Below are 26,366 nucleotides of genomic sequence, written 5' to 3'. Positions count from 1 at the left end.
ATTTGTCAGATCATACCAATACAATGGTTTACATTGCTTTAATACTACATTTCAAATACAAAGTTTAAATTAACTTTGAAGAAAATTTTATATGATACATAAGTGATGAGGTCTTAAACATAAAAGTTGCCATAGGAATAAAAAAAAAAAATCTAGGGACTGCCGGCTAAAGTTTTCCGAAAACCTTGTTTCCCAGTGATGTCTCCACTGCTCACCTGAACAGCGTGAAACATCAACACTGTAAACTATCCCACACACTCATTTGTAAGCTTCAAGTTAACAGTGCTCCAAAACATGTGTTTTAATACATTAGTAATCACCATTTAAATCTATATTTTAATTAATCCTTTTTAGTAAACTCTCAAATTAAAACCTTGAAATATGAGAAAACTTTGTAATTGAATCCTATTCTTTAATTTAGAAATAACCATAACATCCAGTGCAGGCCCTGACGTTGCTTGAAATACAATCCCTCCCAACAGTTCATTTTACTTTAGTTTTAATATTCTTTATAGTTGGTAAAATGGGATGCTATAAAGCACTTTACAGTAATTTTAAATATTTGGTGTACACTGCAAAACAGCTACACTAAAGACTTAATTGATAAATTATATGTATGTGGAATGTCAAGCTGTATTTGTGTACCATCTCAAGGCGTTTTAAACCAACTGCCATTTTAATTACATTGATGATATGGCACATATTTTGAGAGATAATAGAACTAGACAAAGGATGGCTCAACACACAAATAAAACGGAAAAATACAAAGCACAATAAATTAATTCACACAGAAAACAAGGAATGCCTTTTTATTAAGTAACAGCTGTGCCTAATGTTGGGACACCTGCTGGTTTGAGGACTCGTGCTGGTTTGGGGTCATCATCCTCTGGCACAGAGAAAACAGGAAAAGCTCCGTCTGGTCTATGGGGAGTTACTTCACACCACAAATGGGTTGTGCATGCATACAAACACACTTCAAAACTGAACAGCCAGCTATGATAACAAAATGTAACCACATCAATTTAGAAATAAAATAAAAAATACAGAGTATCTAAAAGCATAATCTCCACAGTTATTTTGACACAGTTATTTAAAAAAAAACGTTGGCATGGATTTCCTTTCCAAAGCTTCTTGGCAAAGCCCAAAAACTTTTTAAATGAAGTACTTCATAAAGTCCTAACCCTGTGAATTTGTGCTGTTGGATTAGAAGCATTTGTTTAGCAGTAATACCATGGGAGTGTGTTCAGAAGAAAAATTATTCAAGTCAAAGAATAGAAAGTTTCAACTGATGTAGTTCCAGAAGTTCTTAGCGTTCCAGTGATTGGAGTCTGATGACCACAGCTGACATTAGTAAGGAAGTTTCAGTTATAAAGATTTAGCGAATCAGTTAATCCTTAGAATGTGCCTGTCATTTAAATAGCTCGTGGCCGTTTGGGATTGATCTGCTTACTCGCCTGTTCTTCCTCCTGAAGAGCTGTACGGAAAGCTTTTACTTTATCTGTAAACAGAAGATACAAGTTAGTCATATGCTGCCGGAAAATAAAGATAATTTTCACTTTAGGTGGTGATGGAAGTCTGTGGGAAAAGAAAATAACTGCTGCCAGTTTTCCCACAGCTAAAGCGAAAATTACCCCCAATATGTGCTCAGCAGTGTGCACAGGAGAAAGTCAAGTCAATACGATATGATGAATTACAATAATTATTTGAATTACTCACTGTAGAAGATAGCTTTGTAACAATGAACATTAACAGCTTAAAATGAGTAATAGAAACTGAACCCTTTCCAAAATATAAATGAAATCTGAGTTTCTGTAGGCAGATCCGACCAAGGAACATATCCGCCAACTCAACAGACCGATCAAGACCTTGGATCCAGACCTTCAGAGCACCCTATGTGCTCTCATCCCACGTACTCCCCACACTGGAGATCTCTACTGCCTCCCGAAAATACACAAGGCCAACACACCAGGCCGTCCTATCGTTTCAGGCAATGGGACCCTGTGTGAGAACCTCTCCGGCTACATCGAGGGAGGGCATCTTGAAACCCATCGTACAAGGTACGCCCAGCTTCTGTCGCGACACGACGGACTTCCTACCGAAACTCAGCACCCATGGACCAGTTGAACCAGGAACATTCCTCATCATAATGGACGTCTCGGCACTCTACACCAACATCCCGCATGATGACGGCATTGCTGCAACAGCCTCAGTACTCAACACCGACAACTGCCAATCTCCAGACGCAACTCATCCGCTTCATTCTGGATCACAACGTCTTCACCTTCGACAACAAGTTCTTCATCCAGATGCACGGAACAGCCATGGAGACCAAATTCGCACCTCAATATGCCAACATCTTCATGCACAAGTTTGAACAAGACCTCCTCACCGCACAGGACCTTCAACCGACATTGACATTTTTTTCCTTTGGACCCACGGCGAAGAATCACTGAAACGACTACACGATGACATCAATAAGTGCCATCCCACCATCAGACTCACCATGGATTACTCCCCAAAATCAGTTGCATTCTTGGACACACATCTCCATCAAGGACGGTCACCTCAGCACTTTGCTTTACCACAAGCCCACCAATAACCTCACGATACTCCACTTCTCCAGCTTCCACCCTAAACACATTAAAGAAGCCAACCCCTATGGACAAGCCCTCCGTATACACAGGATCTGCTCAGACGAGGAGCGTAACAGACATCTACAGGCGCTGAAAGATGCCCTTGTACGAACGAGATATGGCGCTCGACTCATCGATCGACAGTTCCAACGCACCACAGCAAAAAACTGCACCGACCTCCTTGGAAGACAAACATGGGACACAACCGACAGAGTACCCTTCGTCGTCCAGTACTTTCCCGCAGCAGAGAAACTACGACATCTTCTTAGAAACCTTCAACACGTCAGGCTGCTACCAACACCAACTTCCTCCAATTCTGCTCACGATCCAAGTCTTGTGATTGCAAGGAGACCAAATGTAGATTAGTTAATCGAGTTCCTTGACATCTGTCTCTCAAGTCTTTTGGATTTGGATCTTGTCACGTGTACTGAGATATAATGAAAAGTATTTTTTTGCGAGCAGATCATTAAGTACATGAAAAGAAAAAGAAATTAAAAAAAAATGCAATAGGGCAACATAAGGTACACAATCTAACTAAAAAACACCGGCATCGGGTGAAGCATACGGGTTGTAGTGTTAATGAGGTCAGTCCATAAGAGGGTCATTTAGGAGTCTGGTAATAGCGGGGAAGAAGCTGTTTTTGAGTCTGTTCATACGTGTTCTCAGACTTTTGTATCTCCTGCCCGATGGAAGAAGTTGGAAGAGTCAGTAAGCTGGGTGAGAGGGGTCTTTGATTCTGCTGCCCACTTTCCCCAGGCAGCGGGAGGTGTAGATGGAGTCAATGGGTGGGAGGCAGGTTTGTGTGATGGACTGGGCTGTGTTCACGGCTCTCTGAAGTTTCTTGCGGTCTTGGGTCAAGGAGTTGCCATACCAGGCTGTGATGCAGCCAGATCGGCTGATCCAACACTGATCCAATGTAGTTCAAAACAATGTCAGGAAACTGCCCTCTGGCATTGATATTGACTGTTATGTATTCCCTACAGCCATGGAACTTGCTCCTTTCATTACATGAAAATGATATTCGAATTTTTGTTTTCAATGTTTGATTATAGTGCTATCAAAGATACTGCTATTCGTAGACAAATTCGTTTGTATGCCAATTGAATTGGGGTTACATTTCTGTAAACCTACCTCTCAATTCTGTTAGAATTTCAACTTTCTGGTCTAAAATAACTTCCAGCTGTGTGGAGTATGCATCCACATCATAATCCACTTCTTCAGTCATCTCCAAAAGTACTTTTTCATCTTCTAGCCACCGAATAGATTCCTGTAAAGAAGAAAACCAAACAAAATGTTGATAATGCACAATAAAGTTATAAAACTTGATTATTAATCTTTAAAGCTTCACTGCAGACATTTCAAACTATTTTTTTCCTTCAGCCAGTTGGTTTTGTAAATCCTTAAATAAAATAATTCAAATCATTAAAACAAGATAAAAGTAATTTAACTTTTTCCATAACATCCTATACCAAAAAGCATTAACTCATTAAGTGACACAAAGGGTATGAGACAATCGAGTATTAATGTTAGGGGTGGGGGTGAAGCTAATATATTAGCATTGAGAAGATAGAACAGTACAGCACAGAACAGGCCCTTCGGCCCTCGATGTTGTGCCGAGCAATGATCACCCTACTTAAACCCACGTATCCACCCTCTACCCGTAACCCAACAACCCCCCCCTTAACCTTACTTTTTTTTTTAGGACACTACGGGCAATTTATCATGGCCAATCCACCTAACCCGCACATCTTTGGACTGTGGGAAGAAACCGGAGCACCCAGAGGAAACCCACGCACACACGGGGAGGACGTGCAGACTCCACACAGACAGTGACCCAGCCGGGAATCGAACCTGGGACCCTGGAGCTATGAAGCATTTATGCTAACCACCATGCTACCGTGAAGTGAAGGGGTAATGGACAGAAATGAGAGATTAGGAACAAACAAGTCCTTTTCAGGTTTGTAGGCTGTAACTAGTGGGGTGCCGCAAGAATCACTGCTTATGGAGCAGAATTTTATGGAGCAGAATTTTACTGTTGCCCACGGTGGGTTTGTAAGGGGGAGGGCCATCCTCAAAGAACAAAGATCAATACAGCACAGGCCCTCTAAGGGATACCACCAGGCACCCCCGGCAGCCTTCTCACTGAAGCCCTTAAGTGGTGAACATCACACCGCCTGGCCTCCATTTTGAGGTTAAGGGGAGTAGTTGAGGGGCCTCGGCAGGAAGGGGAAGTGGCACCTCCCTCAAGGGAATGCTTTCAACATCAGGCGCCCACCCCCTACAGGACGGACCCGTCTCCTCTGCACATCATACCCCCAAACCCTTCATCTGTGCCACAACTCCCCTCCCACCATGAGAACTCCCACACTTACCTGGTCCTGGATTCCAGGATTTAAAATCTGGGACTGGTTGCAGTCCCAGTCCTGGCCTCTCCTGCCACTGGCACTGTAGAGCTGCCAGCCAATGAGATTGGCCCTCAAAACCTTAGTGGGACAGGATCCATTCTCCAGACAATTAATGCTCCTGGAATGCATTACCTGCCGATTCTTCAGATGGTGAGGTGGAAAACACCACCTTCTGAAAAATCCTAGCCATGGCATACATTTAGGCAAGGTGGCTGAGTGCAATGTATCCAAGTTTGCTAAGGACATAAAGATCGGTGGAAAATAAGCTGTGAAGAGGACACACAGGTTGCAAAAGGACAGGTTAAATAAATGCTCTTGAGAAAATAGTGGTGAGGTACCTTCTTGAACTGCCATTAGATTCTTTAGATGGCAATTTGTTATGTTCTTACATTTTACTTCACTATAGGTCCTTCACTCGCCAAAAATTTTTTGCTTTAAATTTGTTGCTGCTCTTGAATTATATTGTTCATTATAGATTTTGTCCATTTTGGAAGTGGCAGCGAGTTTTGTATGTGTACAAAATTTTGACTGTTTAAAAGCAGCCCATGCAATCATTAAATAAATTTGTTTTTGGAAGTATTGACTGAGATTATTTCTCCCACTGTGATCTTCTGTTGAACCTGCATTGTTTATGGTGCCACGATTAGATACAAATACAATTTGACCCGAATTGAGTTATACTGTAGTAACTCCTTTTTAAAAAAAATAATTTTTATTGAAATGTTTTACAGAAAATATAACATCAAACAGTGAAAAGCAACAATAAAACACCATAATAACTGTACCACCCCCAAGTCCGTATCAACGCATGTATCCCACCCCCCCCAAACCCAGTGAACAACAAGAGAACTTAAGAATAAATTAAAATTAAGTAAGTAAACATAGTCATCGTTCCCCCCCCCCCCCCCCCCCCGGGTTGCTGCTGCTGCTGACCCAGTACCCTATCGCTGAGCCAGAAAGTCGAGGAAAGGTTGCCACCGCCTAAAGAACCCTTGTACAGATCCTCTCAGGGAAATTTGACCTTCTCTAGCTTAATAAAACCCGCCATGTCATTGATCCAGGTCTCCACGCTTGGGGGTCTCGCCTCCTTCCACTGTAGCAAGATCCTCCGCTGGGCTACTAGGGACGCAAAGGCCAGAACACCGGCCTCTTTCGCCTCCTGCACTCCCGGCTCTACCCCAACCCCAAAAATCGCGAGTCCCCAGCCTGGCTTGACCCTGGATCCCACCACCCTCGACACCCCCTTCCAGAACTCCTCCAGTGCCGGGCATGCCCAGAACATATGGGCATGGTTCACTGGGCTCCCCGAACACCTGACACATCTGTCTTCGCCCCCAAAGAACCTACTCATCCTAGTCCCGGACATATGGGCCCGGTGCAGCACCTTGAATTGGATGAGGCTAAGCCGCGCACATGAGGAGGAAGAATTAACCCTCTCCAGGGCATCAGCCCATGTCCCATCTTTGATCTGTTCCCCCAGTTCCCCCTCCCACTTAGCCTTTAGCTCCTCTACTGACGCCTCCTCCACCTCCTGCATTACCTTGTAGTTATCAGATATCTTCCCATCCCCGACCCAGACCCCCGAAAGCACTCTGTCACTCACCCCCCTCGCGGGAAGCAAAGGGAATCCCTCTACCTGCCGCCTAGCAAACGCCTTTGCCTGCAGATACCTGAACATGTTCCCCGAGGGGAGCCCAAATTTCTCCTCCAACTCCCCCAAGCTCGCAAACCTCCCATCCATGAACAGGTCCCTCAGCTGTCTGATGCCAGCTCTGTGTCAACCCTGGAACCTCCCCATCAATTTTCCCCGGGACGAACCGATGGTTCCCCCTTAATGGAGCCTCCATCGAGCCCCCCACTTCCCCCCATGTCGCCTCCACTGCCCCCAAATCTTGAGGGTAGCCGCCGCCACCGGACTCATGGTATACCTCGTAGGAGGGAGCGGCCATGGCGCCGTTACCAGGGCCCTCAGGCTTGTGCCTCCACAAGACACCATCTCCAACCGTTTCCATGCTGCCCCCTCTCCCTCCATCACCCACTTACGCACCATCGACACATTGGCCGCCCAATAATACCCCGAGAGATTGGGTAACGCCAGCCCCCCCACCATCTCTACCCCGCTCCAAGAAGACCCTCTTCACCCTCGGGGTCCCATGCGCCCAAACAAAGCTAATGATGCTGCTAGTCACCCTCCTAAAAAAGGCCCTAGGGATAAAGATGGGCAAACACTGAAAAAGGAACAAGAACCTCGGGAGAACCGTCATTTTGACGGACTGCACTCTACCCGCCAGCGATAGCGGCACCATGTCCCACCTTTTGAATTCCTCCTCCATCTGCTCCACCAGCCTGGTAAAATTAAGCTTATGGAGAGTCCCCCAACGCCTGGCCACCTGCACCCCCAGGTATCTGAAGCTCTTCACTGCCCTCTTAAACGGGAGCCTCCCAATTCCCTCCTCCTGATCACCCGGGTGTACTACAAATACCTCACTCTTGCCCAGATTTAACTTATAGCCCGAGAAGCTCCCAAACTCAGCCAACAGCTCCATCACCCCCCGCATTCCCCCCTCTGGGTCCGCCACATACAACAGCAGGTCGTCCGCATACAGCGATACCCTATGTTCTTCCCCACCTCGCACCAGGCCCCTCCACCTCCCCGACTCCCTCAGCGCCAAAGCCAGAGGTTCTATTGCCAGTGCAAAAAGCAAGGGGGACAGGGGGCACCCCTGCCTGGTCCCACGGTAGAGCCTGAAGTACTCTGATCTCCTTCCATTGGTAACCACACTTGCCATCGGGGCCTCGTAGAGCAACCTCACCCATTTGACGAACCCCATCCCAAATCCGAACCGCTCCAGCACCTCCCACAGGTACCCCCACTCAACTCTATCAAACGCCTTCTCTATATCCAGCGCCACCACTATCTCCGCCTCCCCCTCCACCGCCGGCATCATAATAACATTTAACAATCTCCGCACATTCGTGTTAAGCTGTCTTCCCTTGACAAATCCTGTCTGATCCTCGTGTATCACCCCTGGCACAGTCCTCTATCCTGGTGGCCAGGATCTTCGCCAGCAACTTAGCATCAACATTGAGGAGCGAGATTGGCCTGTATGATCCACACTGCAAGGGGTCCTTATCCCGCTTCAGGATCAGAGAGATCAGCGCCCGTGACATCGTCGGGGGCAAAGCCCCCCCCTCCCATGCCTCATTGAAGGCTCGCACCAACAGGGGGCCCACCAGATCCGCATACTTTTTATAAAATTCCACCGGGAACCCATCCGGCCCCGGTACCTTACCTGACTGCATTTGACCAATCCCCCTGACTAGCTCCTCCAACTCTTATCGACGCCCCCAGCCCCTCCACCAGCTCCTCTTGCACCTTTGGGAAGCGTAGCCTGTTCATGAAGCTCTCCATCCCCCCATCCCGCACCGGTGGCTCCGACCGGTACAGTTCCTCGTAAAAGTCCCTAAAGACCCCGTTCACCTCTGCCCCCTTCTGCACCACATTCCTACCCTTATCCGTCACTCCACCAATTTCCCTAGCCGCATCTCGCCTGCGGAGCTGATGCGCCAACATCCTGCTCGCCTTCTCCCCATACTCATATACCGTGCCTTGCGCCCTCCTCCACTGTGTCTCCGCCTTTCTGGTGGTCAACAAGTCGAACTTGGCCTGCAAACTACGCCGTTCCCCCAGCAACCCCTCCTCCGGGGCCTCCGCGTACCTCCTATCCACGTCTAGGAGCTCCCCCACCAGTCTCTCCCTCTCCCTGCTTTCCCTATGGGCCCGGATGGAAATCAGCTCCCCCCGGATCACTGCTTTCAGAGCCTCCCAGATCATCCCCACCTGGACCTCCCCCGTGTCGTTGGTCTCAAGATACCCCTCAATACTCCCCCGGACCCTCCTACACACCTCCTCATCAGCCAACATCCCCACATCCAGGCGCCACAGCGGGCGCTGGTCCCGCGCCTCCCCCATCTCCAGATCGAACCAGTGCGGAGCATGGTCTGAAATTGCTATGGCCGAATACACGGCATCCTGCACCTTCGGGATCAATCCCCTGCTCAGGACGAAAAAATATATTCGGGAGTAGACCCTATGCACATGGGAGAAAAAGGAATACTCCCGCGCCCTCGGCCTCCCAAACCTCCAGGGATCCACCCCTCCCATCTGGTCCATAAACCCCCTCAGCATCTTGGCTGCCGCCGGCCTCCTACCCGTCCTTGAACTGGACTGGTCCAGTGGGGGATCCATCACTGTGTTAAAGTCTCCCCCCATGATCAGGCCCCCTGCCTCCAGGTCCGGAATGCGGCCCAATATGCGCCTCGTAAAGCCAGCATCATCCCAATTCAGGGCATACACATTAACCAACACCACCTTCTCTCCCTGCAGCCTACCCGTCACCATAATATATCTGCCCTCCTTGTCCGCCACCACCTCAGATGCCTCAAACCCTACCCTCTTTCCCACCAGAATCGCCACCCCCCCGGTTCTTCGCATCCAATCCGGAATGGAAAACCTGCCCCACCCACCCCTTCCTCAGACGAACCTGGTCCGCCACCTTCAAGTGGGTCTCCTGGAGCATAGCCACGTCCGCCTTCAGCCCCTTCAAATGAGAAAATATCCGAGCCCTCTTAACCGGCCCATTCAGCCCCCTCACGTTCCAGGTGACCAGCCGGATCAGAGGGCACCCCGCCCCCCTCCCCCGCCGACTAGCCATAGCTCATCGACTGCTCGCCCCAGGCCAGCACACCCTGCCCGACCCATCCCCCATGACGATACCGCCTCCCCTCTACCCGCCGCCCCCCCGGCCCACACCAGCTCTCTCCTGGTCCTTCCAGCAGCAACCCGGTATCCCCCCCCCCCCCCCCCCCCCCCCCAGTCTAGGACCCCTCCTAGCCGCGACGCACCCTCCATGGTACTTCTGTGAGTCAGCTGACTTCTGCTGACCCTGGCAACTCCCGCCAAAACCCGGCCCCTCCCGACATGGGGTCATCCCCCCATCCCGCCACACCTCCTTGGCACCGCTTCAGCGCGGGAAAAAAAACCAGTAGAGGCCACGCCCCCACCGCCAGCTCCAACCCCCTGCCCCGCAGCGCGGGAAACCAGAGGAAAGCCTGCGCTTTCACACTGCCCCACCCCACCCGTCTGACGCGGCTCCCCATATTCCAGCTCCACCCCATCCCCCAGCCCCGTACAGAAGAGAAAATAAAAAACAAACCCCCAACAATCCCCACATAACACAAAACCATACCCAACAGACCCACCCGGAAACAGAGCAAAAACCAGCATAGAAAACACATGTCAAAATTACAAAAACAGCGACAACAAAAACAGCAACGACCGTAGTGTACCGGACCCCGCAGCCCCCAGACCCTAGTTCGAGTCCAGCTTCTCCGGGGACTCGAAGTAGTGGTGCCGGTCCTTATATGTCACCCACAGACGCGCAGGCTGCAGCATTCCAAATCTGACCTGCTTGGCATGCAGCACCGCCTTCATCCGGTTAAACCCGGCCCGCCGCTTAGCCACCTCCGCACTCCAGTCCTGGTAGATTCGCACTACCGAATTCTCCCACTTGCTGCTCCTCTCTTTCTTGGCCCAGCGCAGCACACACTCCCGGTCACTGAATCGGTGGAACCGCACCGGCACTGCCCGCGGGGGTTCATTCGGCTTGGGCCTCCTGGCCAGCACTCTGTGGGCTCCCTCAAGCTCCAGGTGCAAATGGAAGGACCCCGCTCCCATCAACGAGCTCAGCATCGTGGTCACATAACATACGACGGAAGGTCCGACCCCTCCGCCAGGCCCAGGATCCTCAAATTCTTTTGCCTCATGCGAAAGTCCAGCTCCGCCAAGCGGTCCTGCCACTTTTTGTGAAGTGCCTCGTGCAACTCCACCTTCCCCATGAGGACCACGGCCTCCTCCTCCCGCTCAGCGGCCTGCCGCTGCAACTCCTGAATGACCACCCCTGGGCTGTCTGGGTCTCAAGCAGCTTGTTGGTAGTCGCATTCAGGGAGTCCAGCAACTCAGCCTTCAGCTCCGCAAAACAGCGCAGAAGAGCAGCTTGCTGCTCCTGCGCCCACTTCCACCAGTCCTCGGGTGCTCCGCTGGCCGCCATTTTGTCCTTCTTCCCCCGCTTTTCCTGGGGAGCTGCTGCAACCTTTTCCTTTGCGCCACTCCAGGTACGCACCATAAATTTTGGGGAATGTTCCTCCAAACACCTTCCCCCACCGGGAATCGTCGAAACAGCGCCGTTTGGGGCCCTAAAATAGGCCCGAAAGTCCTTTAATAGTGGGAGCTGCCGAACGTGCGGCTTCGCTCCGCATCACCGCAACCGGTAGTCATGCTGTAGTAACTCTTACTATACCTACAAACAAATTTATATTTAATGTGGTATACCTTTAATTCCATTGGTTGCTAGGTTAAACTGATATGTTAAGAGGACGTTAAGGAATTAAATTGTGTCAAGCCAGCAAGCAGAGTAGAAATATTGGGGCACCAGCAGGTAGAGCCAATTGCCCCCCAGCATTAAAGTTGCACGGCAGCAACTGTAGGTCAATGGGAAATAAAAACTGATGATCTCTTTAAAAATTTACATCATTGTACAAAATTCCTCTAGAGTTAATCCCACAAATGTAATTCTTACCTGGAATATTGCTCTATGATCTTCTACGACCTGTTCTTCCATTTCCACCATTTGAGACACTGCTTCATGGAAAGTGAACAGCTGAGGGGAAACCTCCTCCTCCTTGAAACACAAGTAATAGGCTGAATCAGCCACGAATGTTTTAAAAATGTATTCTTTCACTTAAAAACTGAGAATAAAACTAAAATCCACTTAAGCATAAGCAATGATTTGATATGTCCAATCAACTATAAGCAAGTCAGATATACAGCTCAAATATATGCACACTACAAACACAATGATGTACACACATTTATCCTTAGAGATAGAGATTTACAGTAATTGGCAAAAGAACGAAAGGCAACATTTGGAATTTCTTTTACACCGTTGTGATCTGGAATACACTGCCTGATATTTGGTGGAAGCACTTTGAAGCAGACTCAATACTAAATTTCATAGGAATTAGATAAATAGTTGAATGGAAAACATTTATCGGGCTGGAAGGAAACTTTTATAGGCCTGTAAGGAAAGAATAGGGGAGTGCAACTAATTGAATAGCACTTTGAAAGAGCTTCCATAGATACAACACACTAGAACATAGAACATACAGTGCAGGAGGCCATTCGGCCCATCGAGTCTTAAGCCCTCACTTCAATCCTAGCCCCTTAACCCAATAACTAAAGGTCATGCTTCCGTGCTGTGTGATACTAACCATGATCCTGTAAAGTCAAATCAGTTAGTTCAACAGTAACAGTGTAAACTTACATTGTCTGGGGATGCGACAAAGAAGGAAGAACTTGCAGTATAAAATTTCTTCCGTTTACATACAGAAACACTTTTTCTTCAACCAAATGCAAATCAAAATGATTAACAATTGAAGCATTTTGTCTATGTATTGAAAGTGTACAAGATTATTTGAAAGTAGTCTGAATTTGGAGCTCAACAATTTATGATTTTAACCACCCTTGGGTTAGGAGGATGGGTTGGAGTTAATTGTTTCTATTCGCAATTAAGCCAAGAACACCAAAGTACCTTCTTTTCCTGCCATAAAGGACATTTGTCCAATTTTTCTCCCCTTGTAGCCTGTTGCAATTCTACTATCCTGGACTTTGGCTGAGTGAATTATACTTATTAATTTCCTAACAGTAGCCCACAGAAAAATAATGTTTACTGACGTTCACAAGAAACTCTGCCAGGTTCTTGCTCTTGTCCAAAGACAATTTTAAAATATTAAATTATTTCTGAAATGGTGGCAACATCAAATTATGTCTTTGGGTTGGATAAATAATTGGTTGAATCCTTGCAGAAAGGGTTAATGATAATGATTCTACATGGGCACCTGTTTCAAGAGAACTGCCACATGGATTAATGTTTTAGCCATTGCTGTATGCTCCATTTTCTATATTAATTAACTATATTAAAGAACTACCCCCAAGTTTGTAATGACACAAAGGTTTGTGCAAAAGTGAAATCCTTAGATGAAATAAAAAGATAACTCCAGATGAGATAGAGGAAAATTTGGCATTTAGCAGGTCATTTTAAATTTAGTGTTATGTACATGGGATTCTGAAGTTAAATTGTTGAGTGGAAGGGCGACTCGTAGACCAATTAAAAGTTTCACAACCAGTGCATGGGACTATACAGCAAAAGTAAGTTGTATATTAAGGTGTTTTATGCTAATAAAATGAAAACTACATTATAGTTTCTTGTACAAGACCTTGCTTAGGCCTGATTTGAAACAATCCACCTCACATGGGCATAATTTGGAGGCCTGAAAAAGGTTCAGATGAAGGTTACTTGATAGCAATCGAGTTGAACAATACTCAGTCATGTGATGGGCTTAGAAAGTAGGGTCTTCATATCCCACTCCTAAAAGTTCTGGTGAGCATTTATATGCAGAATTGTGTTGAAGTACATTTACCAAGGTTCTCTTTGAATCATGAACACTGCCATCCCTGAAAAACATACAGCATTGGTTCTATTGGATGGAACATTGAGGGTGGGAGAAAAACGTGAATGCAATTTCAGAAAAATAACAATCTGATCCAATCCCACTAACTTGTGAGACTCCCTACAATTCTGTATGACCTAATTTAATTTTATCATGTGTTCAGTACAACCCTGCCATAGGGCCATGGGCCATGTAAGGGAAAACCTAAGCATTCATTTAAAAAAAGAAAATCTTTGAAACATAAAAAATGTCATTTTGATCATAAAACCTAGATGCTCCATCAGATTAAACCCCTCCAAATCTACGGTATAATTCTCCAAAGAGCAATTATGAGAAAAGGCAAGTTGCAAATGCTCACTCGGTGTCATAGTTATATTGAAAATTATTACATGAACACCATGGAAACTGGAGTAGCAAGTGTGACAGGTTACAAAACATAATTAAATACATGCAACTGTTTAAAAGTGACATGTCAAAATCAATTACGTTTTTGAAACAAAATGGGTGGTCTTCACTTCCAGTGTGCTAAACTTGCAACATTAAAGGCAACCAACAGTTTTAGTGGATTAAAAAGTTGAGCTGTGAATATTACGAGAGTAATCACATATTTCTATTTAAACTATAGTTTACTGATAACCTACACAGAAACATTTAGAATTACTAGAACACTTTAGATAGTTCAATAAAATTTAATGCTTTGATTACTGAGTTATATCTAAAAACTATTAAAGAACTGAATAAACTCACATTTTGTTCACAGAGGAGTTTCAGATCATCTCGCTGAGGAGAGCTTCCAAGTCCCCACTGTGCCTCTAAAGCATCAAGCTGATTTGGTACAAGGATATTGGCCCGCCCGTCTCCTGGACCATTCTGATCCACAATTAACTCTTTGACTCTAGAATTTTTTGGTGGGGGTGGAAATTAAAGAGAAAGCCTATTATTAATACAGCTCACCTTTTAGGGATAATTTCTCCACCATAAAGATTCCACAGTCGGAATTCTCCATCTGTTCACACTGGTGGGATTCTCCAGCCCCAGGTGCAGTGAATGGAGTTTTGGCAGGCCGCCAAATTCTCCGTTCTCGATGGCAGGGTGAACTCAGATCGGAGAATTCCGGCCTATATTTCAATTTTACTGCCATTTCATACAGAATGAGTAACTTTGTAGTAATGTTCACATAAATTGTCACATTCAAGTGATAAATTTAGAAAGTGAACAAAAAATACAGCATATAGTCTCATCTTAAAATAATATCATTAACTAGCTATTAAGCTTGTGCATGCTTTATACTGAAATTAATACTGCAGAACATTAGTTATTAAATACCTCAGCTACAATTCCCTTCATTTGTTAGATTAAGGTTGTTAAGATCAGTACTTTCCTCCCAAGGGATTAAGTTTAACTTCCACAAACAAATATTCATTATTTCATGGGAGTGGGAAGGGAAATCATCTCTGAATATTGTTCCAGCAAGACCGTTGCAAAGTGATCTTCCCCACTTTTAGATGTTGATTAACTGGCACTAACTGTTGCACTGCAGACCACATTAGTCCATGCCTCAACCTACCATCTCAGAATTTTCCTCTGACTGAAAAGAGACTCACCCTCTCACTGTTCCAGACTCCTCACCTGCTGAACACTTCTGGTCCTCCCCCTCCCCCCCACCCCCCAAATACCATCTCAGGTCAGACTGGCACCCCCTCATGAATGTGTTATGACAAACATATTCCCTCTAGCTAGGCATCTAGCTGCACTTAATGAATCATGTTGTGGTGCAAACTTCTGATAGGTGCCATTGAGTTCCACATTGTTTCAAAAGGAAACCAAAAAGGCAAAAATAGTGAAATGGACCGAAAAGACTGTAAGTACAGGGAAGACACACACACAGCACCATGACCTGATTCAACTCAACTTGGACGGGGACATATGATGAAATGATATCTCAGCTGGGGCAGCACGGTGGCGCAATGGGTTAGCCCTGCAGCCTCACGGCGCCGAGGTCCCAGGTTCGATCCCGGCTCCACACTGTCAGTGTGGAGATTGCACATTCTCCCCATGTTTGTGTGGGTTTCACCCCACAACCCAAAAGATGTGCAGGATAGATGGATTGGCGACGCTAAATTGCCCCTTAATGGGAAAAAATGAATTGGGTACTCTAAATTTAAAAAATATGATATCTCAGCCAGACTACACTAACTGTTAAAGGCCCAAAAGCCCATGTGAACATGACATATTAAAGTGAGGAAGGGATCCAAGAAAGAAAAATAACCACTAGTGAGTTCAGAGAAGAAAGGTGCAAAATAGAATATAAATGGTCAATCAATAAAGCTCTTCCAAATTTTAGTTCCATGGCTAAACCTCAAAGACAGCAAGTCACTTGTGAACAGAGTCATATAGGTTTACAGCATGAAAACAGGCCCTTTGACCCAACTTGTTTGTGCCGCCCATTTTTACCACCAAGCTAGTGCCAATTGCCCACATTTGGTCCATGTCCCTCTATACCCATCTTTCCCATATAACTGTCTAAATGCTTTTTAAAAGACAAAATTGTACCTGCCACATATTTTCCATATCCAGAGACAACAACCAGCCAGATTCAAGAAAAATAATTTTCTAAATGAATTACATTCAGAAATGCAGTGCCTCTCTCAGATCAAAGCTCATTTGACTCAGGTGAATAATTTATGAATTAAAATTGGAAAAGCAGTATTGACTGGAAACAACTCTGGTCAGTGCAATACAAGATAATGTCAACGGCTTTGCACAAAAAAGTTGGCAAAGCAATAGATATGAAATTCAAAATGGAGCTTAAAAAAGAAACTGTCAACAATAAAACAGGATCAAACTGGTGAAGAATATTTTTTTCTTGCTGGTTATGGTAAAGGGGAAAAAGGATATAATACTAAACAGTAAATGGGATGGGGGAGGGTTATGCATAGCTCCATTTCTTAAGAACAGTACTTTCCTCCAAAGGGATGAAGAAGTTAGTGCTTCTATGTGGAGTTTGAAAGACTAAATTTCCTGATTATAAATGAACAACAGTTCCATCTTGGACCTCCCAAATAACTGATACAATCTCTTGCAGGACAAAACTTCCAACAACTCAATGACTAAAAACTATTGCAGGTTATTTACAGAATGCCATCCCAAAAGCTGATGTGGCATAAGTCATGATACTAGCATGATATCACCACAGCAACAAATTGTACATTTAAAAAACATCTGAAATGGCTGCTAAAATTACAATACTAAACATACCAACACGTCATTTACATTTGTTTGCAAATGAAAGAATATTGACCATTTCACTTTTTGCAATGGTGAATATACCACAAGTAAATTATAAACAATAGTGACCAAGACGACACTCCTATTATCAGAGCTTGAAGTTAACAACTAAGTACACCCAAAACTAAGTACACCCAGTAAAGGACCAATGCAACAGAACTATCACTGGCCTGCTTGACCAGTAGATATACTGTAATGCTGAAGTTCCCTCTCCAGGATTTTTAAAAACAGTCCTCAAAACAATCAGCAAATGCATTTATCATCTATAACAGAACAGCAATTTCTGTCAGCTAGTCTAGTGTTTCTGCAGCTTTAATTTTTGAGCTATGCACAAACATGTTATTTTGATAAAGTACAATACTGCTGTCAAAAACTATACCGCATCTGAAAATCTACATATAAATCATGCAAAAATAGATTTGTATTAAAACTCCAACAAATAATTGGGGATGAGGGGTGGGTGAGGGAGATATAAATGATGGGGTGAAAGACATGCAACAGTACTTTGTATGAATCCAGGCAATTAAACTAAGGTAGAATTTATAAAAAGTCAGAAAATGCTGAAAATCATTCTGCAGCAGCTGTGGAGAGAAAAAGGTCTTCCATCAGAACTGAAATGTTACCCGTTTCTCTCCCCACAGATGCTGTGAAACCTGCTGAGTATTTCCAGCATGTGGTGTTTTAATTTCAGATTTCCAGCATCCATAGTATTTTGCTTCAGTAGCAGAGTTTGTAATAATTGATGGTTCGCATGGTCCAGTATATAAGGAATAGGGGTGGAAGGGAGGCGGCCTCATGTAGGGGCACAGGTTTAGGGGCAATGTTAACTGCGCCTTTGCCATTCTCGCCAGCCACGTATTCCACAAGCCCGGTAGTAGTGGCTGCCCTGAGGGTGTGGGGGCAGTGACGGAAGCACATCGGGTTGGAGGAGCGTCGGTCTGGGCACCAATTTATGGTAACGACTGGTTTGCATCGGGGGGCTGGGTGGTGGATTGAGGGTGGCAGCGGGCTGGGATCGAGCGGTTCAGGGGATTTGTTTATAGATGGGTGCTTTCAGTGTTTGGAGGAATTGGAGGAGGAGTTTGAGCTGCCCGCTGGGAACATGTTCCATTACTTGTAGGTGAGGGACTTTGTGCGGAGGCAAGTTTCAGCCTTTCTGCACCAACCTCCCCAGGGCTAACAGGATAAGGTAGTGTTGAAAACGGGAGTGGAGGAGGGGAAGGTATCAGAAATTTCTAAAGAGCTCATGGAGTGGGAGGTAGCCCCAATAGGGGAAGTGAAGCAAAAGTGGGAGGAGAGCTCGGTAGGGAGTTGGACGCTAAGAGGTCCACAGGGCGCACATGACTGTGGCCTGGATGAGCAGTTTTTTTGGAAGGGATGGAGTATAGGTGTGCACGGTATGCGGAAAGGCCTGCAAATCATGTCCATACATTTTGGGCATGTCCAAGGCGTAGGAAATTCTGGCAGGGGTTTGCTGATGTCATGTCGGAGGTACCGAAGGCAAGGGTGGTTCCAAGTCCAGAGGTGGCGATTTTTGGTGTGTCGGAAAACCCGGGATTCCAGGAGGAGAGAGAGGCCGATGTTTTGGTTTTTGCCTCCCTGGTATCCGGAGACGAATCATGTTGGCATGGAAGGACTAGGAACCCCCGAAATCTGGGATATGGGTCAGTGACATGGCTGGGTTTCTCAGGCTGGAGAAGATTAAGTTTGCCCTGAGGGGTACGATGGTTGGGTTTGCATGGAGGAGGCATCCATTTAATAATAATAATCTTTGTCACAAGTAGGCTTACATTAACACTGCAATGGTTATTATGAAAAGCCCCTAATCGCCACATTCCAGCATCTTTTCGGGTACACGGAGGGAGAATTCAGAATGTCCAAATGACCTAACAGCACGTCTTTTGGGACTAGTGGGAGGAAACCGGAGGAAACCCACACAGACATATGGAGAACGTGCAGACTCTGCACAGACAGTGACCCAAGCCGGGAATCGAACCTGGGACCCTGGTGTTGTGAAGCAACAGTGCTAACCACTGTTTCACCGTGCTGCCCTTGTCGACTTCTTTGGGATAAGTTAAGCTCTCAGCAGTGTGTGTGTGGGGGGGGGGGGGGGGGGGGGAAGAGAGAGAGAGAGAGAGAGAGAGAGAGAGAGAGAGAATGATTAGTGGGGAATTGTGTATGTAAGCCAGGTTGGGTGGGTTTGGTTGTTGGTTGGGTGTGTTGTTCACTTTGTTTTTTTTTTGATACCTGATGGTTAAAATTATATAAACATTTAAAAACATAGGAATTGGGGTGGGTGGGAGGAGGAAAAAACATTGATAGAAAGGCATAGAAGACCTGGTAGGTGAAGGAGGGAAGTCATCATACTCGAGGTAGGTAGGAGAGAGGTCAGAACGGCTCCCACCACCTTGCTGAAAGGGAATGTCCGAAGGACTTATTCCAAACTCCTTTACTCTGCAGTATTAAGCAAATAAGTGAACAGAGGGGAAAACCCAGTCAGGAAACAATAGTATAGGTACACAGAACCTCTGTGGAAAAATATGGCATATAATTCTATACAAAAATTTTGGGAGAGAAATTAGATAGGGCAAAGTTCATCCTGAAATATTACATTTCTAGTTCTCTTTTACACAAATTATTTTAGTATTGTATTATACGTTTACTACATCAATTACAGTCAGGAAATAAATTGTTCACTCATACTATTAAACAATTAAACCTCAAAAGTTATTACAAGTTTGCGTCTTCCCCTCAATATTCTCTTGGGTGCAGTGATGTTCACTGCTATAAGATGTTAAGAGGATCTTTTGTTCAGGAATGCAATTATTTTGTTGGGATGTAACAACAGAACGCTCCTCATGACCTGAACTGAACAGCCCATCTTATGCATTTGTCTTCATGCGCGTTTCCCCAATCTTTCTGAAGGTGGGCCCAAAAACACTTGATGAAACAACACCAGTTGCTTTATTTTGCAGATAGATACAGAATGCACAGAACAGATATAATCAAGATCGCCTTTATGCAGTCACTGAAACCTATGAGAATACCATCTCTAATTAGTAAGTACGCTTATCCTTTTCTGGTCAGCTTTTGGTCTTGATAAGAGTAAATTTTCAAGCACTATACCAGGTTTCCTTGCCAAGCCCCATTGGCTAACTGACCGCAATTAACCTCTTTCTCGCATGTCTGTGCCTAATTAATGGGAGGAGTTTCCCTCTGATAAATTCCCCAGTCAGTGATTCACCAGTATGTCTGTCAATATAATTAGCAATGAGGCGGAAGAGGTGGTTAAGGCTCAAGGAAAATATCTCCTGCTATTTTTAGAATGAACCAAGGGAACTAATGATTTTATGGTCTTGGGATGAGACAACTGATCTTCACTGCAGCAGTCTGAAATTGATTGAGCCATGTGGCTTTAATGCACAGCAAGGGGACTTTTCAACTACATTTGGAAAAATCTGTTGAAATGTTTTAAAAATTATTGGGGATGACGATGCTTCATGACAATACCCTTCATATTCCAAAAGCCTCAGTGTACAACCAATTCGCTAAGGAAAAAGACAAATTTTCAGAATATGGGCACCATTGGCAAGGATGACATTTTCTTGCACCCCAAAGTTATTTGTTAAAATCAAGATTTGCTGATCATTTATAGGTAGTTAAGAGTCCACCACATTTGCACATTCTCCCCATGTCTGCGTGGGTTTCACCCACACAACCCAAAGATGTGGGGCGCGATTCTCCGCTCCCTACGCCGGGTGGGAGAATCGCGGGATGGCCCCCCGACTAATTTCACAACCCCCTGGCGCCCCCCGCGATTCTCCCACCACCCCCCCGCTGGGAAGAATCGCTGCTCGCCGTTTTTCACGGCGACCGGCGATTCTCCGCCCCGGATGGGCCGAGCGGCCTGCCGTTCGCGACCGGTTCATGACGGCGGCAACCACACCTGGTCCCTGCCGTCGTGAAAACTCCGTGAGATGCCCGTTTGGGGCTTGTAGGGGGCCTGGTGGGGAATGAGCACCACGACTGTGCTCGGGAGGGGACAGGCCCGCGATCGGTGCCGCCCGATCGTCGGGCCGGCGTCTCAATCAGACGCACTATTTCCCCTCCGCCGCCCCGCAAGATCAAGCTGCCACGTCTTGCGGGGCGGCTGAGGGGAAAGACGGACACCGCGCATGCGCGGGTTGGAGCCGGCCAACCTGCGCATGCGCGGCTGACGTCACATAGGCGCCACCGTCGCGTCACTCTCGGCACGCCGCCCGGCGGCCGACAGTTACGGAGCACCGCTCCTAGCCCCGCCGGGAGGGGAGAATAGGGGGAGAGGAACGGCCTCCGAGGCCATCGTGAAACTCGGCTGAGTTCACGACGGCCCTCCCGATTTTTCCCGGGAGCGGAGAATTCCGCCCGTGCAGTTTAGATGGATTGGGCACGCTAAATTGCCCTTTAATTGGAAAAAAATAATAATTGGGTACTCTAAATTTATTTTAAAAAGAGTCCACCACATTGATGTAGTTCTGGAGTCACATATAGGCCAGAACATATAGGGACAGCATGGTAGCACAGTGGTTAGCACAGTTGCTTCACAGCTCCAGGGTTCCGGGTTCGATTCCTGGCTTGGGTCACTGTGCGGAGTCTACATGTTCTCCCTGTATCTGCGTAGGTTTCCTCCGGGTGCTCTGGTTTCCTCCCACAGTCCAAAGATGTGCAGGTTAGGTGGATCGGCCATGCTAAATTGCCCTTAGTGTCCAAAAGGGTTGGGTGGGGTTGCTGGGTTACGGGGATAAGGTGGAGGCATGGGCTCGGGTAGGGTGCTCATTCAAGGGCCAGTGCAGAATAGATGGGCCGAATGAGCACTGTAAATTCTATGATGAACAAGTAAAGACAGCAGGTGTCCTTCCCTTATTGATATTAGCCAACTAACTGAATTTTTTGTTTTGAATTTAGAGTACCCAATTATTTTTTTCCAATTAAGGGGCAATTTAGCGTGGCCAATCCACCTACCTGCACATCTTTGGGTTGTGGGGGTGAAACCCACGCAGACACGAGGAGAATGTGCAAATTTCGCACAGACACTAACCCAGGGCTGGGATCGAACCTGGGTCCTCAGTGCTGCTGGCAGCAGTGCTAACCACTGCGCCACGTGCCAACCTCCAACTGAATTTTTTAATGACAATCCAACAGCTTCATGGTTGAATACTAGATTCAGATTTTCAGACTTTCAGTGATTTACAAACATGAAAAGTAAAGCCCTTAGCTTGAGCAAAAAGATTTCAAATATAAATAACTCAAAATTAAAGAAAAAATGCATTAACAATTCTCACATTGCTACAAATAGAACAAAACAGAACTTTATGGCTTCAATGTAAATTAGATAAATAACTTGCGGCGCAACATGGCCGCTGGATAACTGGAGACATCGCTCCCGGGATCCACTTGGCTCCCGACGCCGAGCGAGCTCTAACGCGATCTTGCCAGATCTAACGTGATGTTGCAAGATGTCAATATATGAAAGCTTCTCATTGTGGGTGGGATCACTTTTTGGCAAATCTGCATATTAGAGTGAGACTTCTAACCTCACTCGAATATGCTATTCACTAAGGTAAGCAAGACATTGGGATCTATCCCCTTTGTCTTGGAAACCTTGGGCGAGTGCTGTTCAGTACTGGCCCCCACAAACGGGGACTAGATGGAACAGCACTGGTGGGGGTCTCCCAGAGGATCGGAGGCCCCCAGGTGCTCACTCTCTAGGCAGGGTGGCACCCTGACACTGCTGCTGCCAGCCTAGCACACGGGCACTGCCAGCCTGGCACTATGACACTGCCAAGGTGTCCAGGTTGTAGTGCCAAGCCTGCATGTTTGAGTGGCAGTGATTGGGCCCAGGGGTGCCCTGTGCACGTGAGGTGGGGTGCGGGGGGTGGCTGAGGACCCACTTATAGGCGAGTTGGGGCTTTGGAGGGGTTCGAGGATTGCGTCCGGCGTTGAGAGATCCCTGCACTGAAGGGTTTCAGCAAGCGGGGCTCCATGCAGGAAACGGGACAAAGTGCTGCCTCGGCCGCGGGTTCCCCACTGAGGTCGCATATCTAACCAGAGTCACGTTAGAAGATAGTGCGTGTTTCTCAACGGCTATGGGACACCGTTCCCATTTATTTCAATCACGTCCTTGATCTTAATTTGTAATATTAAAATAGAAATGGCACATTTGTATTATTAAAATGGAGATGGCACATTTGTTTCATATACATTTGAAAAATCATACCTGTTTGCATATCTAAGTGTATTTAGTGTGTTCTCACATGAACCCATCCCTGGAGAGATAGTGGCAATCTATAAACGTACACAAAGTTTAAAAGGTTGCAGAAAATGCATATACATCAACTCTTGCACAGGTGAAAATTCACCAATCTCCAGGTCAAGATTCAGTATGAAGCTAAAACTAACAAATAAGCTGTTCATTTGAATTATTGCAATTTCAAACATGAATTCAGGACCATTCATGTTCAGAATAGATCAGGTTACATCTGGAGTCAGAAAGTTGGTAATGCTGAGCGAAAGCAAGAGACATCGATGATTTTATTAAATTTGAAACAAAAAATGAATCTCATCTACAAACAAATGTTAAGAATGAAATATTTAAATAGATAAATCTATACCTGGTTTATATACACCTCACAACCAACAGATAAAAACTGATTTTCATCACATTTCTGTTTATGCTGTTTAGTACATGCTGTCAAATTTCCTAGATTGAATCCATGAAAGGGCTCTAAAGCCCTTTGGAATAACTTTGAAGTTGAGTGGATAGCATTACATTAACTATTACACATGGAATACCGATGTTACAGCAATGTTCTCTCTGGTAGAGTAAAAAGAAAAGTGCTTTATACATCAGACTGCTGCCATTGCCAATCACCACCTGCTGGGAGTTGCACCTGGCACTTGGCTTTCCCCGAGTTCTAAATTCTGCCTGACTTAACTCAATGTGGAGAATGCTAAATTTAAAAAGATATCAGAAAAATAACTTCCAAAAATGAAATAGCAACTGAGAATGGGGTTCTCTCATTGCCGCAATTGGTAAATGCACAGAGCAGTGGGCTACTGACTTCTAGGGAGGCTAATGTTCAAATCGCAAGCATGTGCAAAGTTAATTGTTGTTAACCAGATGTCGTGGTAGAATAGTACAGCTAGCTTCAGTGCTTTTGAGCTAATATTGCCACTTAAGTTATGTTGAGAAACCCATGTTGCATTAAGTAACATCAGAATTGTTCTGCTGCATGCTCTCCATAAAATAATCTTTGGCCCAGTTTCCCATGTGTAGAATGACCAATTGCACTGGAGGGCTAACAGCACCTGTAGAATCATACCCCAGATATCACTATTTTCGACAGAGTGGTTTGGGATTGGTGAGATGCAGCAGGGAATAAAGGCAATGAGTTTATGGTAAATAAATAAGAACAATTCCTTGAAGCACACTGTGGGAACCAGCATTTTCTTTTGAACAGGTGATAGATACCAGGAATGTTTCCTTGAAATGTATAACGCTCTACTGTATTACTTACCATACAAGTTCTAGAGTTCTCTCCTATAAAAGAATCTCTTAACACTTGAGTAAGTTTACTTGCTCTGAATGGGGTATGAGGTTTGTTTCGACCTAAGGCTCGGATACATTCCTGCAATTACACAAATGAATATTAAGCAGAAAAAATTTTCAAACAGAGTAGATAGCACATTTCCGAGGGCAGGATTTTCTGGCCTTTCCCACTGGCAGGATCTTCTGGTGCCGCCTCAGGCGACTCTGCGCGGTGGGTTCCCTGGTCGTGGGATTTCAGTGGGACCTGAATATCATAGATACATAGAAGATAGGAGCAGGAGGAGTCCTTTTGGCCCTTCGAGCCTGCTCCGCTATTCATCGCGATCATGGCTGATCATCCAACTCAATAGCCTAATCCTGCTTTCTCCCCATTCTCCCCTTTGATCCCATTCTCCCCAAGTACTATATCTAGCCGCCTCTTGAATATATTCAAAGTTTTAGCATCAACTACTTCCTGTGGTAATGAATTCCACAGGCTCACCACTCTCTGTGTGAAGAAATGTCTCCTTATCTAAGTCCAAATGGTTTACCCTGAATCTTCAGACTGTGACCCCTGGTTCTGGACATACCCATCATTGGTAACATCTTCCCTGCATCTATCCTGGCTAATCCCGTTAAAATTTTATAAGTCTCTATGAGATTCCCCTCTCATTCTTCTGAACTCCAGCGGGAACAATCCCAACATAGTCAATCTCTCCTCATATGACAGCCCCACCATCCCTGGAATCAGTCTGGTAAACCTTTGCTGCACTCCCTCGAGAGCAAGAACATCCTTTCTCAGAGGAGACCAAAACTGCACACTCCAGATGTGGCCTCATCAAGGCCCTGTATAATCCTTGCTTCTATATTCGAAACCTCTCGCAATGAAGGCCAACATACCATTAGACTTCTTTACCGCCTGCTAGACCTGCATGCTTATCTTCTGCGACTGGTGCACAAGGACACCCAGGTCCCGCTGCACACTCCCCTCTCCCAATTTACAACCATTCAGATAATAATCTGCCTTCCTGTTTTTGCTTCCAAAGTGAATAACCTCATACTTAGCCAAATTATACTGCATCTGCCATTGATTTGCCCACTCACCCAACCTGTCCAGGTCATGCTGTAGGTTCCCTGCATCCTCGTCACAATTCACCTTCTCGCCTAACTTGGTATCATCTGCAAATTTTGTGATGTTACATTTTGTTCCCTCATCCAAATCATTAATATATATTGTGAATAGCTGGAGTCCCAGCACCGATCTCTGTGGTACTCCACTAGTTATTACCTGCTAATTTGAAAAGGACCCATTAATCCCTACTCTTTGTTTCCTCTCTGCCAACCAGTTTTCTATCCACCTCAATACATTTCCTCCAATTCCATGTGCTTTAATTTTGCACAATAATCTCTTATGCGGGACTTTGTCAAACGCCTTCTGAAAGTCCAAATGTACCACATCGACTGGTTCTCCTGTGTCAAGTGAGGTACTGGTTACCTCTTCAAAGAATTCCAACAGATTTGTCAAGCATGATTTTCCCTTCATAAATCCATGCTGACTCTGACTGATCCTGCCACTGCTTTCTAAATGTTCCGCTATAAAGTTTTTTTTTTTTAAATTTAGATTACCCAATTATTTTTTCCAATTAAGGGGCAATTTAGCATGGCCAATCCACCTACTCTGCACATTTGTGGGTTGTGGGGGCGAAACCCACGCAGACACGGGGAGAATGTGCAAACTCCACACAGACAGTGACCCAGAGCCGGGATCGAACCTGGGACCTCAGCGCCGTGAGGCGGTTGTGCTAACCACTAGGCCACCGTGCTGCCCCTATAAAGTCCTTGATAATGGATTCAAGCATTTTCCCCACTACCGATGTTAGGCATACTGGTCTATAATTCCCTACT

General features: G+C 45.7%; 1 protein-coding gene across 4 annotated transcripts in view; it reads right to left on the bottom strand.

Annotated features, from left to right (window-relative positions):
* Positions 1-657: 657 nt before the first annotated feature.
* Positions 658-26,366, bottom strand: part of kif2a (kinesin family member 2A) — a 188,059-nt gene continuing 162,350 nt past the window's right edge. For 2 of the 4 annotated variants that reach the window (XM_038790994.1, XM_038790995.1), the window contains 7 exons: positions 24,451-24,561; positions 23,151-23,218; positions 19,232-19,348; positions 14,354-14,501; positions 11,677-11,778; positions 3,765-3,900; positions 658-1,498 (listed from right to left, as the gene is read on the bottom strand). In XM_038790994.1, coding sequence (XP_038646922.1) covers positions 1,413-1,498; positions 3,765-3,900; positions 11,677-11,778; positions 14,354-14,501; positions 19,232-19,348; positions 23,151-23,218; positions 24,451-24,561 — 768 coding nt within the window. In that variant the 3' untranslated portion in view covers positions 658-1,412. The remainder of the gene's footprint in view (positions 1,499-3,764; positions 3,901-11,676; positions 11,779-14,353; positions 14,502-19,231; positions 19,349-23,150; positions 23,219-24,450; positions 24,562-26,366) is intronic. The other 2 variants (XM_038790996.1, XM_038790997.1) reach the window with 1 other exon arrangement.

This window comes from Scyliorhinus canicula, chromosome 3, assembly GCF_902713615.1.
Source record: "Scyliorhinus canicula chromosome 3, sScyCan1.1, whole genome shotgun sequence".
NCBI lineage: Eukaryota > Metazoa > Chordata > Chondrichthyes > Carcharhiniformes > Scyliorhinidae > Scyliorhinus > Scyliorhinus canicula.
This window is presented reverse-complemented; position numbering and strand designations above follow the sequence as displayed.